Source organism: Myripristis murdjan, chromosome 14 (genome assembly GCF_902150065.1).
Source record: "Myripristis murdjan chromosome 14, fMyrMur1.1, whole genome shotgun sequence".
Lineage (NCBI taxonomy): Eukaryota > Metazoa > Chordata > Actinopteri > Holocentriformes > Holocentridae > Myripristis > Myripristis murdjan.
In genome coordinates this window covers 19,454,810-19,474,015 of record NC_043993.1, presented here as the reverse complement: position 1 = coordinate 19,474,015, position 19,206 = coordinate 19,454,810, and the positions used below count along the sequence as shown (strand labels likewise).

Sequence of the window (19,206 nt, the reverse complement as noted above, 5' to 3'; positions counted from 1 at the left end):
AGACTGTGTCATATCACCATATCACCAAGAATACACAAACTGCATGCAGCTCAACATGCACAGATGTCCTGCTAACAACATAAAAATAAACAACTTTTTAAAGCCTTTTGCTATTATTGCTTATGATGGGGGGTCCAACGGTTTCTGCCTAAGACTATCATCGCTGTCGGAATAAATGACTGCCATTGTGCAAATCTTAAAGAGTATGATGGCAAAGCAATCTTCAGACAGACAAAACTACTTCAGTGTTTGAGTGTTAAAGGAATAGTTTGACTTTATGTATTCACCCTGCACCAGTTGAAACTCAGGTGAAGTCTCTTTGTCCATACACCACACATGGAGGTAGCTAGCATAACATAAATAGATACTGATTCTTAGCATTCTAAGAAGGGAAAAAAGACAAAAAAAATACTCCTTATAGCTTGTGCAACATGATACAAGTCTTGTAAAGCCAAACAATTGCATCCTGAGTGGGGAAAAAACTCAGTACAAATCCTCCGTCGGCTATAGCTTTTTGCAAAACAGGTCACGCTAATATGCTCCAAAGTCTTATGTGTCCACATTCTGCTCAGAGAGACCTTGCCTGTGTACCTGTGCATCCAAGAAAAACACATTTCAAATATCATCACCAGGGAATGAAGCTGTAACAGTTTGATAATGGACCGAACTGTGTCAGTTTGTGCGTCATTAGCCTAGCGCAGTATAAACCTGTAACAAGGCTGGAGGCAAACGGACCCAAATACACATGCAGGAGCCAGTGCTGATTCAAAGTCTTGACTTTAAGCATAAGTAAGCAGGTATACAGGAACTTGATCATGAAGCAAACTAAAGATGACATGGACTAGCAAAGACAGAACAGAAAGCTGGACTTAAATACAAACTGAACTAATCAGGGAATAAAGGACAGGTGGGTGGACAGCAGGACAGGCAGGGAGCTGATTGGCTGGAGAGAGGTAAAGAGCAGATAACACAAGGACAGGGCTAACGAGACAAATGCTGGGCAGATGTGCTGGGGAAATAAACTTGGACTGCAGGAAAACAGGAGTTTATTTGGTTGCTCATCTGTGCTAAGTGACATATTTAAAAATAGTATGATGTTTTGTTGAGTTTCTATTACACAATACTTTTTCTGACCATTTTGAATCTTGCCCCTGAGAAATACCCCATATTACAAAAAAAAAAAAGACTGAAACTAACACTGAAAATAAAAAACTAAACTAAAATGGATTTTCAAAAAATAAAACCTAAACTAAACTAGCAAACCCACTTTAAAAACAAATTAAAACTAAACTGAATAGGATAAGGTTGCATGAGTGGATAACCAGTAGAAAACTTTTGGGTGAACTGTCCCTTTAATCAATAAATTATTCTTTCTCTGATAAAAATGCTTCTTAGTGTAACACGTATTGTGTCACAAAATGCACTTTGACCTTCCAACCTAGCAAGAATTACATCTATAACACCAATAACGTTTTTTATGATAACACTGATGTTCTGTGTGTGTGTGTGTGTGTGTGTGTGTGTGTGTGTGTGTGTGTGTGTGTGTGTGTGTGTGTGTGTGTGTGTGTGTGTGTGTGTGTGTGTGTGCGTGTGTGTGTGTGTGTGTGTGTGTGTGGCATGTTCAGGAGGGCACAGGGAACATGGGATTGCTCCCATGTCCTCCTAAGTGCTCCTGAATGTCACATCCTATCTGCAGCCTGTCCCCAAGGCACAAATGGACACTCCATCCACTTGTCAGGTGATTAATCTCCAGTCCCCTCTCTCCCTCATCTCCTCTTCATCTTGTATTCACTCTGCATACACAGCTTTGTCAGCCATTCAGAGGACTGTCTCACACACACACACACACACACACATTCACACACACTCACACGCCCATACGCACGGCACTCTCTTTTTCCCCGTCTCCTCCCAGTGAAGATCAATGAGGAGACGGATGTATTATTCAACACATTAATTTAGAGGTGGGGGTGCTTTTGTATTAGTGTTCTGGCAGGATTATAAGGATTCCTCTAAAAATGATGAAGTTACATGACAAGCCAGGAGAGAGAGGGAGAGTGAGTGTGTGTGTGTGTGTGTGTGTGTGTGTGTGTGTATGTGTATGTGAGGCAGAGGGAGAGAGAAAGTACCTGAGAGAATATGTGATGAGGGAAAGCTCGGCTGATCCCCTGTGTGTGTCTCTTCCGTGTGTGAGCTAGGAGGAGAACCTGCGGCCCCTCTCGTGGCAAAGTGATGTTCTAGGAAGCTGTGTTACCATGCTAGTGGGCGTCTTGCAGCAGAACATGTCAAGGGTGAAGTTTAGTGTGACTGCTGAGCTTTTACGTTCTTGAATGCTTGTTAGTGATGGATGTTGGGAATCACAGGACACTAAAACCATAGAGAGGATGATACAGCAGTTAGCATACCCGTGTGTATAAATATATACCATAACAGTGCACTTATCCACCCACACACACACACACAGAGGTGCACATATTGAGCAAAATGGCAAATGCATCACGTCTGCTTATCGCTGGATCTGCAGTGCTCTCACTTCACCTCTTGTCCTCTATAAAGGCGAGCATTAGATGGTGAAGTGGTGGGGTTATTTCTGTCAAGAGTTGGCACTGAGCATTAATGTAACTGTCTCCTACTCCTGCCATGTCTGCAGCAATATGAGGAGGAGAAGCCCTTCACTTTGCACACAGCCTGCACTGAAACATTTAGCGATTCAGGCCGGGACAGGGGGAAAGGCAAAGTGCGTTTAATGAGACATGCCTTGCCATCTCCATCTTGTAGCTCCCAATTGAGGAGACAATGAAATTTCATTGGCCCGTAGAGTGTAATCCCTGACTTCCTTAATGTAATTGGAAATCAAAGAGTCCCCTTCAGACTGTCCCTTTATTACTCAAGGCAGCTGGACAGGTTTTTTGTGTCAGTGCCACTACTGGGCTCCACTAGGCCTGGGATGTGATCCGTTTATTGTGGGAAACCAATAAAGCTTCTTTATGACAAGGCCAGGTAGTCCTGCGATGTGTGTATCAGTGCCTGTAGCCTTTAGTTTTATCAGCATTGTAACATTTGTATGGCCATGTTACAGTCTGCTTGAGGCCAGTTGCTTGTATTGCAGGATTAAATGGAGTGGGTCAAGCACACCTTATGGTAGTCCCAATTATTGCTGGTATTCACACTGTTGTTGTAAAAGTAGTCTCTTTGTGAGTCTACTTACAGTCAGTGAGTTAGAATTTCCTGAGAGGGCTGCCTAACAGAGTTTTTCCCCCCCCCTTTTTTTCTGAAAAAGACGGAAAGCAGGAGAGTGAGAGATAAAGACAAGTGGGAAAATGTCACCAGGGAATCTGCCTCTTTTTGTCAGTCTCCAGCCGAAAGGAAAATTTCATTTCCCTGCCTTCACCACTTTCACACTTTCAAGCCCCTTTTCTTCTCTGGCTCAGGCTGCTGCAGTGGCCTGGCCGGTTATTCAAACATAATTACAGTCTATTTAGGAGGCATCTCTGAAAGGACCAGTGCTGTTAGGAGCTAATTTTCTACTAAATTAACTTGTGCTCAGAGCAACACAAGTACAGTTGTGGAAAAAGGCCTCCTTAATTTTTCTGGCTTGTCTGTAAGTAAAAGTCTTAATAATTATGAGTGTTTCATCAGCAGTACGCAAAATAAACATGCATACGCAAAAATGGCGGGAGTTGATTAATTTGGGCACCATTAATTGAAATGTTGGTTGCTTTCTATAAAAATAGCTGTGTAGCGCTCTGATAGCCTTTATTAGTCTCTGGGGCTGTGTTTAAATGGCATGTTGAAAATGTGAGCAAATCTATTACTGCTGGCAGATAATTATGGGACAGAAAAAGCATCGGAATACACAAGTAACAGCTGGTTTTACAGCGTGCCGCAAGGAAATATTGAGATTGAGAATAAGCTTTGATTTTTTTTCACTATGCGGTCACACAGTTCTGTGCAACATCATTATCATAATGTGTCTTTTATTGTTAAATGAAGGTGTGTGGTGGGCTCGTATAGCTGTAAGAATTGCTGTCCTCCCTCTTTCGAGCTCTTTCCCCTATGTGAGCCTCAGCGTACCTTCAGTGTGTCACCGTGAATTGAGAACAGCAGGATGGGAGGTAGGCTGCACACTGGGAGCCCATGAGGCAAGCCAAGATCAAGCAGCGGAGAAAAGGAAGACATTCCTATGCATACATGAATATCATTTCAGCGAGAGAGAGAGAAAAGAGAACAAAGCCAGAAGTTAATGGCTTTTCCATATCTTCAAGGCTTCCCCTGTCTCTTCTCCGTCCTCTTGTAGCTGCCAGGGATCAAAACAAGCAAAACAAGTGGCTTTAGCAGCAGCATGAGTATCAGAGACGAGTGATCTTATCGTCAACATCTTCTACTTTGCTACTCATGTCCCTGCTGTGGTATCTGAAAGAAAAAAAGTCCACCTCAGATAATCTTCTGCTTTTATACTGTGTATCATCGCTCTGTGATGTTCAGCACATTCCTGAAGTTTCTTTGTGATGAAGTGTTTTTTGGTGTTCCCACTTTCCCTCAAAATGCCTGGTATATTTTTAATCCACTTGCTGATTTACTGTGTTTCCCAGTGTGAGTGAAAGATGGGTGTATGGGTGTATGAGATTGAAACTGTGATCATTCAGCTATGGGTTATACATGTCCATGATTGCAGTTCTGCCACTTTCTCATGTTTGTTCTTCTTCTTCTGAGGCAATGGCTGGAAGTCAGCATCTTCTTACCTGTGCGGTTGTTGAACGCTGGTGCAAAATACTTCATCTAAAAAGAAGCTTTTGGTCTTTTATTCTGAGGGGCCCATACGAAAAAAAAAAAAAAAATACTGTTGATGTGTCTGATGGTGAAATAATTTTCTACTATCATTGTAAAGTGAAATATTTCACTTTCACGATTTACACTTGGGGAATTTGAATAACACACTCTCAAACAGCAAAATGCACCCAGAAATTCAAGGTTCATCTTTGATAGCTATCTATCTATCTATCTATCTATCTATCTATCTATCCATCTATCTATCTATCTATCTATCTATCTATCTATCTATCTATCTATCTATCGACATATAGATAGAGATACTACATATAAAAGCTAATTTATTTGTTGACTTATCAGAAAAATCAGATTCATGCTGGGGCTGACCAGTGAAGCCATTAAGTCATTGTTATCACATTAATTAGCTGCTGCTCAGTCCAGGAGTCACATGTGACTAGAACTGCGAGAAAACTGAGAAATGATCATTTGTGCTGAGTTATGGTGACATTTGAATGATGACCTAAACGAAATTAAACCCATAAACCTGCTCAGTAAACGATTCACAATAAAATTAAGAGTTAGTGTTCCTTGAAGGAGCCTCCCTTCGCCTTGTTTAATAACGACAGACAAGGTGCCCTTGTGCAAGGCACTTAACCCTCTAACTGTTCCCATGGAGATGCTGTGTAACCAAGATGTGAATGTGCGTAAACGCATGTATGCAGGATGTTGCCGTAGCAGCTAGGACACATGCTCAGCAAACCTGCGTAAATAAAGGTCACAAGAATCATAATCACTAGTGCTACCTTCATCACTGCACTTCAACATTTTCCCATTCCCCTCTTGCTTTCTGCCAAACGCCCAGAACAAGCTAATTAAATCTTCTGTCAAGCAAGGAAATCGCTCCGCTTTCATCCTCCCTCCATTCACGTCACTCACATCAGGGACATGCATAATGACACTTGTATTAGGGCTGTAAGTCCCTAGTGCATGTTAGACATTTCTCTCTGATCGCCACCGCCTGCATGCTAATCACTCATGTGACTGTATTGTGGCTGTGTGTGTGTGTGTGTGTGTGTGTGTGTGTGTGCACGTGCTATGCCTGCCCAAGATGGACAGGTTTAAATGTGTCAAGCAGGATGTGTGGCAGTTTTATCAAAGCTGTGAAGGGCTAACGACGCAGCATGCAGATCAAACAGAACCACCAAGACAGACAGGCTGTGGGAATTCACCTGGTCCCCACTAAACATACGCACACACACACACACACACACACACACACACACACACACACACACACACACACACACACACACACACTCACACTGCCTCCCTCAGGCAAACCGAGTGCATTCATACCTACCTGCCACTCATCCAGGAATGCACATATCCCTGTGTCCCCTAGTAAGAACAGAGTCACGGGACAATGTGGCACGATTATCAGAGTGAACAGGCCAGTCAAAACACACAGAGCCTTGAACAGACAGGAAATTGCATTGTAATTGCATAGTAAAACCAAAGCAGGACTTCCTCACAGCCGAAGAATTTATTATGTAGGACGTTTGTTTGGATGGAGAGAGCGTTTTGTTCATGGGTAAAGACTGCATTTTTGATTGAATTGTCCCAGCATCCATAATTTTGTATAATTGTAGCACATCAGAACAGATCTGAGTGTGTTCATGCTCTTTTTTTGCCTTTTGCTCCAAGCTGATGTTTTTCTCCTCTTGCTCTCAGCATGTGTGTGATTAAGCAAAGATGTAATGAACAGGGACAGTGCCCTGTTGTTTGGCTGCGGACTGCTGTTTCCAACTGAGAGAGCCATTAGCCAGTTAGCAGGATTGACGGTGAGCCCGGGAACTTGCCAAACAGAAGCGACCACCTACCACTGGATAACTAGCTCTATTGAAATTCAGATTTTACATTGTGATAACATTGTAGCCTTTCGCCTTTTGGAGTAATTTATGTGTGTATGTGTTTGTGTATGTGTTTGTTTGTTTTCCAGACCAGTGCAGTGCTGTGTTCAGGAGGATGTGCTCTGCTGGCTGTCAGCTCCCTGTTGGCCATCATCACCATCTTTCTGCCCAGTGGAGGATGTGAGAGGCGGATCTGCACCCTGGCTGGATACATGCAGATGGCTGCAGGTTAGTACAGGCACGCACACTGATATGTCCACATGGCAGTCTGCATACAGCATGCAACACAGACTGACACACAACTTTTTACATCTGGGGATATAGATGGTATATCCTCACAAATAGCTAGCTCTGTGGGGTGGACGGCCTTCAGAATAACATAAGATCTTCAATTCTTGAACTCATGAAGTACACCCCTTCAAATTCATCATTTAAAGGTCTTGAGTTTTCATGTGTGTCTCAGATATGAGGCATTCTCCCTTATTCAAATGGTTCAGCAGTATGTTAGAACGTACACACAAAATAGGGTGTAACCGTAAGTCTAAAGTTAGAATAATGAAATCCTTGAACTCTGATTTTCCCTGAAATATCCAATCAAGCAGTTTAGTTAGAGTTAGAAAAACATGTTTTTTCCATAATGTACGATAACAGCACATATATACTCTATATCTGCTGTTTGCAGCGCTTCACTGAAGCTACATCACACTGATAGTGAATGAAATATTCAAACCCAAGATTCCATTGTTTAATGGCTGCACCATTATATCAAATAGAAAATATCCAGATGTCTTGTGCATCATTTCATACACATTTCACTGTAATTCAGCAGGACATATTTGGTATCTTTGGAAATCTTGGGATCTCCACTAGAATTTAAAATAAAGTTCTCTGGGGTTTGGATAAAGGTCAGCTGTGCAGCAGTGATAAACCAGCCAGTGGGAGCAGCAGAGCTGAAAAGGTTAATCCTTACAAAGAGCCATCACTGGAGGCCATAGAGGGCCTTCAGAATAACATACATGGAATTTTGAATTCTTGAACTAATAGAGTCGATTTCCCCTTCAAATTCTCCCATAATGATTCAGTTGTGCATTAAAGTGCACGTGTAGAATAAGGTGTTATGACAGTGAAAATTAATCTGGACCCTAAATAGAAACTAGTTTCCATAAACTGATAATGTCATATGGTTGGTCCTCAATTCTGTCCTGTCCAACCTTTTCATTCTTAACCCTTCTTCAACAACAATTGTACTGCCTAATGAAAATGAGCTGACTTTGTTGACCATAAGTCACACACACACACACACACAAAAATAAATAAATTAAAATTAAAATCTCGAGGACAGCTGCTGCTGCTAGGCAACCGGAGACAGCATGGCGACTGGAGGGATGAGCATGTGAAGGAAAGGCGAAGATAGATTTAGAGCTTGCTGTAAAAAGACAATTACAGCTACTTAACACAGGTCATTGGTTCAGGGCTACATGTGACATGCCATGCTGCTGTTTTCATTCAAACAGAGAAGAAGTCCCATAAACATGCATGGTCTTACCAGCGCTTCAGCCTTTGAAACCCCATAAAAAAACATGGCACTAGCTTGTTCTAGCTGGAACCAGCCTTCATCCTCTGCCCTGGTGCACTGGAGCATTTTAATGTGTACAAATGTGACATGCTGTCCTGGTTTGATATAAGAGAACAGGGTTTATGTGTGATTTGGTCGGGGGTGTACCGCATAGCTCCAGCAAGGTATTCTCTAACATTTGTTTATGACATGGATATATACTTTGACCTTCACATTTACAGCTGTGACATTTACAGCTGTGATACCTACACCACAACTTCAACATTTGCTTTTTGCAATAAAGTTAAAGTAGCATTTACTAATGATGAAGCTTAACAATGTGTTCCCATGTACAAACCAGTCTTGTCAGGAAAGCCCTCACTTGGCTCCCTTAGAAACAAATCAATTGCTCCTCAAGCACTTTCTCACAGCGCCGCTTCTGAAGTTCTGAAGTTTTGCTTGGAGAGTTTACATTTATTAGGAGTTCAATTTGGTTAACCACTTCACTGCCCAAGACTTTGCTTGTCTCATATGTCAGCTGTTTTTACCTGATCAACAAACCCATTATCGGTTGTTTTTCTTCTCTCATTTATTCAGCATCAGCAGCAATTATATAGCCCCTATCCTTGAGAATATTGAGCAGCTGATTTGCATTCCGGGGAAGTGGCATTTAACTAAGCGTAATTAGAAGCTGAATTCATTGGGCAGGTTAAATCTTTATTGACAAAGCTGGAACTTTCACAGGGCATGGTTAATGGTGTGTTTAAAGTGGCGCTTATTGCACGCTGCCAGTCTCATGCTTCTCCGTCTGACTCCACAATCAGATCAATGGCGCTTTGGAAAGACGAGATAGACTCAGAACTGTGCGTAGCCAGATTGTTGAGCCTTTTGTGCGTGTGTGTGTGTGTGTGTGTGTGTGTATGTGTATGTGTGTGTAATCCTATTCTCTGGAATGGAGCTCAGTGTCTAGCGTAGCGACAGACTATGCTAAATAACAATGCAGAGCGAGGAGCCAGTTCTTTGTTCCACTTCCAGGTTGACTCTTGTCTAGATAGATGGAGGTTTCAGAGAGAGCACACAAAGCCCAGAGGGAGGCAGATCAGAGGAGTGCGTTTGCTTTCCCAGCCAGGCTTTGTGGGAGTGCATATGTGTGTGTGTGTGTGTGTGTGTGTGTGTGTGTGAGCGAGTGACTGTGTGGAGAGAGTGCTATCAAAGTGGGCTGATAAACGCTGAAACAAGTAGATTAAGAACAATGTTTTTTTCATGCTGTGCATATTATCAGTGTTTTCTTTTGGGTGTGTGTTTTCCACTGCTGGCCCTGTGCTGTTAGATAGGGAGAAATGAACTGCTGACGAGACGCTGCTTTCAGCTTTGCAGTTCAACTGATGGCTGTTTTGATCCCCATGTTCCCTATCTCTAAAAGTCAAAGCACATGCACTCTGTGTGTGTGTGTGTGTGTGTGTGTGTGTGTGCGCGCGCGCGTGCGTGCATGTGTGTGTGTGTTCATTCGTTGCATTTCTCTATGTAAGAGAACCGAATGTCACTATGAGTACTGTAGGTTGAGGGAAATCCTCCAAAGTCAGGAAACATCCTCACTGGGCTATAGAGTCTGAGATTAGGGTTCATTTTAGAATTAGGTTTAGGTAAATATAATCAATAAAGAGGCAATTTCTAATCAAGGTAAGTGTAAGGCTAAGCATTAAGTAAGCAATAAATGAACTTTGCCAAGGCAGAGGGGGCGACATGGCTCATGTCATGACCTTTTGTCTGCTGCAATGTCTGCTGCATTATTTCCATACTTGTCAGACTAATATCTGTAAGCGCAGAGATGCTTCTAGCTTGATGTGGCTATTCAGCTTGAACCATAGCATTGTAGAAATTGTGGATTTGCCAAAATCAATTAAATGCATCAAATATTTTCACAAAAAATGGCATGGCTAGCTCAGAATTGGTGTTATGCTAGTGTTGATTGCTGGGAAACAACACAGTTGTTTTGAAGTGGTAGATTTTTGAGGCCAAGGTTAAATGAAAAATGCCTGTTAACCCTTTTATATCACTTCCTTGGTCATCTTGTGCATCTATTTAATATATGCCAAAAAAATGTTTTCTTCCTTCCAAACAAAATATGAAGCATGCTCATGTAGGCATGAACAAACAAATTTCAACCAATAATATCCTGACATCCACTCATCAGTCAGTCTTATACTTTTAGCGGCACAGAGAGTGACCACTCCAGATTATTATTACATTTGTTATGAGACGCCCAAGATGTACTGCCTGTCCTGTTTCACATGGAAATATGCCGCCATACAGAAGTTAGATACTCTGGAAATGCAGTTTAATCTGGATTGTGGCACTCTCAACTCCAGGACAACAGCATTTATTAGCTGAGTTAGCTATTTAGCTTTGTGAGGCCAATCCTAATGTACAGCGATGCAACTGGTGAATGTAGCCATTAGTTTATTGTTGCTGTGATTACAATAAGTTGTATATTGTAAGCATTGATGTACAGCAGTAGATTAACCTGTTGAAGGGAAGGAACTATGAAGTGTCCTGATTCACAGTTTTAACTGACACTCTCACACCAAATGTAAATATTTGCAATGGCCATGGCATAAGGTTAGGGTTAGTTTAGGACTAGGTGTGCAGTGAACAGAATATGGGTTAGGGTTAGGGGTTAGGGATTTCCAGTCAACCAAGGTCCTCAGAAGCATACCTATGCAAGTGTGTGTGTGTGTGTGTGTGTGTGTTGCAGTTTCAGCTCCATAAGGAAATGATCCAGGCTTATCTGAAAACTCACCATTTCTTTCTTTCTCCACCTCTCTCTCTCTCTCTCTCTCTCTCTCTCTCACACACACATACACACACACACACACACGCTCACACAAACACACAAAACCAAGTGCTGAACTGAACCAGGAAAAGCTTTTTTGAGGTAAAACTGCTCGCTTTTTTTTTTTTTTTTTCCCCTTTCTCAGCCCGGTGGTCCCACGGGTAAGGTCCAGAATTAGACTGTGAACTTGCTCACCCTCCACTGCTTCCATCCAGTGGTTCAGCCCCTCTGCTGCGTAGCACTGCCGCCATCAATGTTTTACACTCTGAGGCAGGGAGACAGCACATTTTTATGTGCTAAGGCAGTGAGGTTTTTCTCCTACCATGCATATTTTATCAGCCTGTTTTTCTCCGTGGTCAGGATCCATTGGAGAGGATGGCTGTTTGGTCTGTGTGTGTGTGTGTGTGTGTGTGTGTTGTTTGTATAAGACACCAACAAAAGAAACTGAACCATGCACACACATAGTTCACACACTTCACAGTGCACATACTTAACACATGCAGTTATGTCTACACTCCATGTACATACATTCTAATCACATGCACAAACAAACCAATTTATATACACGCACACTACACAGACCAATCATACACTCTCTCTCTGACACATGAAACTGGCACGGGAACATGCTTAGAAGTGGACATAAACACACACTGATGTGCGTGCACAATACGCATGCACACTAGGGGTGTGACAATTCACTGATGTATCTTGATGCTCCGGCCTTAATGTGTAAAAGGCGGCTACATCACTTCAGAGGGGTATCGATACAAAGCCACAAGTGAATCACCCAAAATTCGATGCGGCACCTTGTGTATTGGTACATTCCACATATATTGTCTTTTTGGCATCATGTCACTGCCATTCCTGTTTCTCTCAAATTGTGTGCATTTGTTTCTTGTCTTCTCTCCTGTCACACCGTTTCTCTGTTAGTGTAAAGGGTCACATCAGGTCAAATGACCCCTGCTTCCTTTGCTCAATGAAAACAAGCGCTCCCCACCCTCTCCTGTCTTTCCTCTTCACCTTTCTCTTCAAAGATGCTGAATGAAGTACCGTATTTCCCCAATTAATAGCCCGGGCGTTTAATATGCAAAATCAACCTGGACCCCAGGCGTTTAAAAGAACCAGGCGGCTATTTGTGGCCAGGCGATTAATTGGGGAAATACGGCAAGTGTCTCCACCACTGTGGTGTTTGGTGTCTGACATAGGAGTTGCTCCCTGGCTCTTTGCTACATCATTGCTATGTGAATATATTGTCTCCATCTCCCTTTTTCAAAAAATGCAAAAACATTTTTGATATGATGCTTCAAAATGCACATAAAAATAAAATGATGGAAATATGGCTACTGTTGCATCATGGCTATTGCACGGTATCGCACAGTGTCAAGGTTGAGTCGAGTTGCACTGATCTCTCGGCTGCTTAAAATGTACCTAGATGCATTGTAGTGTTAAGATGTGTATTGAAATCAGCATCAGTGGATGAAATGCACAGCCCCTATTGCACACATAAAAACACATCCCCTTTTATTAACCTCAATCAGTTTTATGTTCATTCCGACGCAGCGTCCTGCACTAATGGCCCTGCAGCCTGACTCTAAAGCACTTTAACTTTGTCCTTCATGCTTGCTGGGCTCACCAGCAACTTCAGTTTATCTTACCCTAAGCCATTCACAGAAAGTGCCGCGCTGACGACAACGTTATGTCTTTGTAATGGAACAACTCTCAAGCAGAGTCTCGCTGTGCGGTTATCTGTTCAGTGCTGAAGACATGTCACGCTCTGCCGCATGTACAAGCAGTCATTGCACATACAAGCTTAATCTCCAGTGTTTTCCTGCAGGGTTATAGGCATATTAACATACCAAGATCATTTGCATTATGTGCTCACATGACAGCACAGTGAAGTTTTTATATGGTGCATTGATTGCCTGTTGTTTTCCCACTATTGATGTGAGCAGTGTGAGAACAGTTTTTTGAGTTTCTTGGAAAAAGAGATAATGTGCCAAGAGCTTTTATTTTTCTGCCTTTGAAAGGAATATGAGTGCCAAAGTTATTTACTCATGCCGGTGAAGATGGTCATGTTGGTCAGGTCAGTGACAGCAGCAGCATGAAATTGAACCTTTTTACATGTTGAGGAACAACAAGAGAAATGGGACAATTAAACGGGAGCTACAAATGGAGGCTGGTATTACTTTAAGTATTGAGTATGGTATTACTGTTTGTTATCAAAAGCTTTTCAAAGTGTGAAAAATATGTAAAAGAAAATAAACAGTCTGGTTATGGCATTTCAAGCAATTTTCAGCAGTTAGTTTTGGTGTACTTTTTCTCCAAGAGATAGAAGAATGAGAGAAGTATTTTGCTCAAGGACACTTTAACATGTGTGGCCTCACACAGGATCAGACCCATAACCTGACCAAGACCATCATACAGCTTTCTGAGGTTGATATTCATTTTTGGAGCTGAAACTGTCAAAAATGTGAAAAACTCAACAGCAACAGCTTTTCCAAAGACAGTGATACAGAAAAGCAGCATAATCCACAGTCCTTGAGGGCAAAGAATTTCATTGGCAACTCTTTCCTGCCAAAGAACACCGTATCTGTCTGCCCCAAGTAAGAACAAATGAGATTAGGACTGATTGGATTTGCTGGTGTTTTCATCAGAAAATAGTTCCCAACAGAGGACTTTGGTGTCACTGTCTTAGGAAAGAGATTCAGATTCAGATTCTTTTAATTGTTGTTGTACAAGTACAAGGAGTTGTTGCTGCTGAGTTTTTCACATGCTAAATTTTTATGGTTTGGGCTCCAAAAAAAAAAAAAAAAAAAAAAAAATCCATCCCTTTTTTCAGTGGAGGAAAAGGAGACTGGTAACCTTGGCAAATACCACTACTACTACTACTACTACTACTACTACTACTACTACTACTACTACTACTAATAATAATAAAAATAAAAAAAACAACAACAACACTGGGACAGACTGGGAAAATATCTTCTTTTGAATTTTGGTTGAACTCCACCTTTAACTTCAGCCATTGTATTGATTTTGAATTGAAAACCATTACACTTTGGCTGGCGCTGGTCCCAAATTAAACATTTTGTAGTCACAGCACTGTGAATGAAAATTGATCCTGTTAAAGGAACGTTATATTTTGCTCAGTGAACTCCCACAAATGTTTTTGGTTGAAAAAAGATTTCTAATTGGCTTGGAGCTAAACTCCATCCAACCCCAGCTGCATCCGAGGAATATTTTCCTTTGAAGATTCTCCCACTGCAAGGGCAACTTCTAAAACACTGCCTTGTTATCTACATCCCAATCAGAGAGAGTCCTTCAGTGGTTTTACCCTGACTCTGCCTGTTTGGCGAAAGGAGCAAGGGAGTGCATATTCCTCTATGTATGTGTCTGTATTTCCTACACACACACACACACACACACGCACACACACATCCAATTCCTTTGCGCTGATGCTGAGGAAGCCTGGCCTGCTGTGTCAGCGTTCCCCTGGGCAAGGCTGCTATGCAGATGTCCTCCCAAGCATGGTGATGAAAATAGGAACTGTGCTTTGATCAAAGCACCTGCTGTGTTATTTCAGTGCCGCTGCCACCATCAGAGCCCATATGGTACCTTTGCCAGTTGTCAATCATAACACCAATACCAGATGAATACATTTTTCATATCAGGCAGGGAGAGAGCTGCAGCTGCAAGGTCTATTAGCAGAATCTATCTTTCCAACAATTAAATTACACTTTGTCTGTTTTTCCTTCCATCAGTGGGTGAGGAGTGATTTTATCATCATTAGTATTCTGCATCTTTGCTTTAGAGAAAGTCTCACACAGAGTGAAAACTTTTCTTAGAGAAAGTAAACATTATCGACGCATTGTTGGTTTTTCTTCTCTGTCTTTGAGCTCTCTCCTTGCCCTAGCCCTCCAAACATGCCTCGAGGCACAAAATGTAGCCGTAACCTGTCCATTTTTTCAATTTTTTTGCGTGTCCTTTATGCTTTTACTCTTCTCTCCTCTCTCACAGTACTTGCATACATTTTCTACCACAATTTTAACCAGAAACTTCTCTTGCTTGTTTTCTGTCGATCAGTGATATTTCTTTCTATTTCATCATGAGTTGGCTCGCTGGAGGCTCTCTTGCACCTCAAAGTACGTTTTGCAGGGAGACTCAAACTTGTTCACCACTGAATTTCACAGATCTTACCAAGACATCAGAGGGAAGCGCTGGGAGAAGACCCGATTTAGCTGCTGCACACAAGAGCCTGCTGTGGGTTGTGTGCATTTGTGTGGCTGTGTGTCTGTCTGCGTCTCTCCATCTGGTTGTGTTTGTATCTGTGTGTGTATGTGTGCATGTTGACAGAATGTGACCTAGTTTAGCTGCAGAGGGTGATGTTGACATGGTAACCCCCCTTCACCTGTGACTCACAGTGCACTGTGACGATGGACATTAATCATGAATGCGTCCTATCAGTCAGCTAGAAGTATGTGTGAGTGTCACTTATTGTATGATGAGAGCTGCATTTAACTCTTGCTGTTGACAGTAATGCGCTTGGTCACATCCCTCCATCGCTGCCTCTAGAATCCACACCCATCAGCCTTTTCTTTAGGTATGTTTAGGGAACAAGACTAGGCAAGCCTAATTGAAAATGGACTACCACTTCAACGTGAATCACTGTGAACTACTTCTTCTCTGCTATTTCCCGTTCCTAGCAGGCATGTTTGTGTCCACCAGCACAAAAGGCCACCAGACCAGGCATTGGGTCACAACACAGTTTCCTAAAACTTATGTTCCCAGACAACTAAACTGCATTCTTAATTACATTTAGGGGGAAATGTATTTTGTCATGGATTACGTTTGTTTTTGCCATATCTTTCTTTCTGGCTTTTATTGTGTTTCAGTCTCAAGTTAAGCTTAAGCACCAAAACCACTTGAAATCTTCTCAAGATTTCTTCCATTTTTTGCCCAGTCTAGCTGGGTTTTCTTGGGAGTTTGTTCTTGCCCACTATGAGGATTAAGTCAGATGGGCGTTGTCCTGTTTGTTGCAAATGTGGGCATGTAAAGCCCTTTGAGACTGTTAACATTGATGTTGAGCTCTAAATAAACTTGAACCTGAACTTGAATATGGTAACACTGCGTAATGTATGAAGTCGGTTTTTTCACCCATCCACCACCTCATTTTGTGATATGTTACAAACATGATCCACAACATTGATAGTGCAGTTTAGCTGTATGAGGACGTAATTTTTAGGAGAGAGAGTAATGTGCTGACGCTACACTGCTTACTTACTGTTGACCTATTCTCTTAAGCCCACTTAAGTCTGGGCACTGATAGATTCAAGATAGTAATTCATAATACACCAAAGTATTTATGTATTATGTATTATGTATATAAGCTAGATGAAATTTGAGCATATCTTTTGTTTGTGCGGTTTGCTTGCCACATTGCCTCAAGCTTTACCTTGATTTTCACACAAGTGCTTTTCACTCAGTGGATGTCACTCATGGACAGATGAGATCATTTAATATCACCTTTTCCTTGATGATTATATTTGAAAAACCTTGTAGAGCTGGCCACGCATCAGAGTGAGCTTACAGAGTGGTGAGTTGATCATTTCCCTATCCTAATGAGCATCTTGTAGTCCCCTGTTTGCATTGTCGAAAATGATTCACAAAAAGTACAATATTGTAAAAATAAGCATAAATTTGTATAGAGCTAACAGAGAGGCACACTTTCTAGAAGTGTTTTTAGGATGGAATCTGTTCTTCCGCTGCATTACAGCATCTGTCATCATTACCAATGTACCCAAATGGATAAATTAGGCTCTAATGTGGACATATAAATCAAACCCTGTGTGTGTGGATTTGTGTATATTGTGTTCACTCATTGGTCAAGTCTGATGTTTAATTATGGACACAGCGGCACTCCACTCTGCTCACTCACTGATACATTACCCATACAACTAATTGGTCTATCAGTCAATTAGAGCTGGACTGTAATTAAGAATGAACTTTCATGCTGTCCAATTCATCTTTTTTTTCATATATTGGAGAGTCCTCTCACAGGCTTTGTGTTGAAACGAATATCTTAGATCCCACTACCGATGATTTTTTTTTTTTTTTTTAATGTATCTTTAATGTTGATGTTTGAAAGCATGTGTGTGCTTTGAAATTTTCTTCCATATAAAATGAATAAAGAATACCAATCCATTCCCAAAAGATTTCTTCTGATTTTTAATGTTCCCTACAATATTCATTAACGTTCATCTTCTAGCTGTCTTGAATTGAATCTGTGCTACATATAAAAGTCTCTGGTCACTTCTGCTTCTGCACGTGCCTTCTTAGACAAGGACACACAACCATACACACGCACCAAAAATGTCCTAGCATTTCCGAGTTGTGTCACACTAGTGAGCAACAAATGACATGCTGATGGAGGAGAGAAGAAAGATGACAGCAGCGATAAAAGGAGTTTGAAGGCAGAGATGGGGTAAACTCTAAATGTTTTCCATCCTCTTTGAATCAGCAGAGATCTGAGAAGCAAAGAATCATACTTTTTCCATAAATATTCTGGTGGACGAACTGAATCCTTTCACTTCTGTCAAATGGAGCAGAACCATCACTGGGTCCAAAGTATGCATCAGTGTTTCTTATTCCTTTTGTGTCTCCTTTCTCCTTTTCCTACTCTCCCGTCATCCTCCCATGAAAGCTCTGGCAAACAGACAGCCACACATACACATACACACATGCTCAAAGAACTAGTGCCTATGCATATTGCATGAGTCCTGCACCTCTGAAGGCCTCTCTGCATTTTCATTTTGCAAGTTACAGCAGAGATGATGAGGTGGGAGCCAGTTCCTGCACTCAAGGGCTACTTCCTTTCTTTGGCAGGGTGCAGCAGGAACAGGGGAGTGCACACCAGATTTACTCTCTGTGCACTACCGTTCATGGGAAACATGCACAACATGTTCACAGCAGCTCTTGTTAAGGGTGACTTATGTAGCATTTTAACCATTATTGTCAAATTTATGTTAATATTGTGGGATAGTTGCTGTAACCAAATGACACCACGGTTGAGATGACTGGTAGCCTGTGCCTCACTCCAGTGGTATTGTTAATGGTTGTTTTTTTCCCCCTCAAAACTAAGACCATATTTCCCATAACCCCATTCCTTTGCGTTAGAAAGGATGTTGATACTTGTCTGCTCTCTCTCTCTGGTTTGGTTCTATATGTTTTTATTCTTTATTTAGCTTTATTGAAAAGATAAACATGTTGCAAATGATTTTTTTTCCCACTGGCCATTCAACTCCAACTTGCCTTGTGAGGCAGCTGGATTCATGTTAGTTGCAAAGTCTTTCACGTACACACGAAAAATAATAACAAATACATAAAATGAAGCAGCACAGATGGAGAAGGCACATAGATCCTCTATAGATATGGTATAGAGTTCTATAGATGTTCTGTAGAGATCTATGGAAAAGCTTGCCAATAAAGATGAGTCTTTTGTAGCTGCTTAAAACAGCCCAGAGATTCAGCAAATTGAATTGGTTGGGGAAGATTATTCAAGAGGGTTGGGCTAAAAATGCATAGGCATGGTCACCTTTTGTTTTGAATTTGGAGCAGGGAATGGATAAAAGGCCAATATTTGATGATCGGAGTGGTCAAGAAGTGGTATGAGGAATACAGAGATCAGAAATGTATCTGTGGGCAAGGGGATGCAGTGCTTTATAGTTTACTCTGAATTTTGTAGCGTGCCTATAGAGGGATGCAGCACCACAGGTAATGTGGGACCTACAGCTAGTTCTAGTGAATAATCTGGCAGCTGCATTCTGAACCAGCTATAAATGATTTAAAGCCGCTTGAATGAGGCACGTGTAGAAGGAGTTACAATAATATAGTTGGGAGAAAATGAAAACGTGAATTAAAAAGGGGAGATACGTAGGCAGTAGGGTTGTGCATCTTTGGTCGGTGGCTGATACAATACATATCTCGATACACTGCTAACGATCCGATACATTATACAAAAGCATCAACTACCCGTGCGATTTTATATGATTTATCCTCAATCGCTATGCAGTGCAGTTTAACAATTTGATTCAACACAATGGGATTTGATGTAATTGATGCGATTTGATGATGCAAGG

General features: G+C 41.6%; 1 protein-coding gene across 4 annotated transcripts in view; it reads left to right on the top strand.

Annotated features, from left to right (window-relative positions):
* lhfpl7 (LHFPL tetraspan subfamily member 7) overlaps window positions 1-19,206 on the top strand; it is a 110,412-nt gene that overhangs the window by 22,800 nt on the left and 68,406 nt on the right. For 3 of the 4 annotated variants that reach the window (XM_030068039.1, XM_030068037.1, XM_030068038.1), the window contains one exon: window positions 6,770-6,908. In XM_030068039.1, coding sequence (XP_029923899.1) covers window positions 6,770-6,908 — 139 coding nt within the window. Of the gene's footprint in view, window positions 1-6,769; window positions 6,909-15,261; window positions 15,976-19,206 lie in introns of those variants that run through there. The other variant, XM_030068040.1, reaches the window with a different exon arrangement.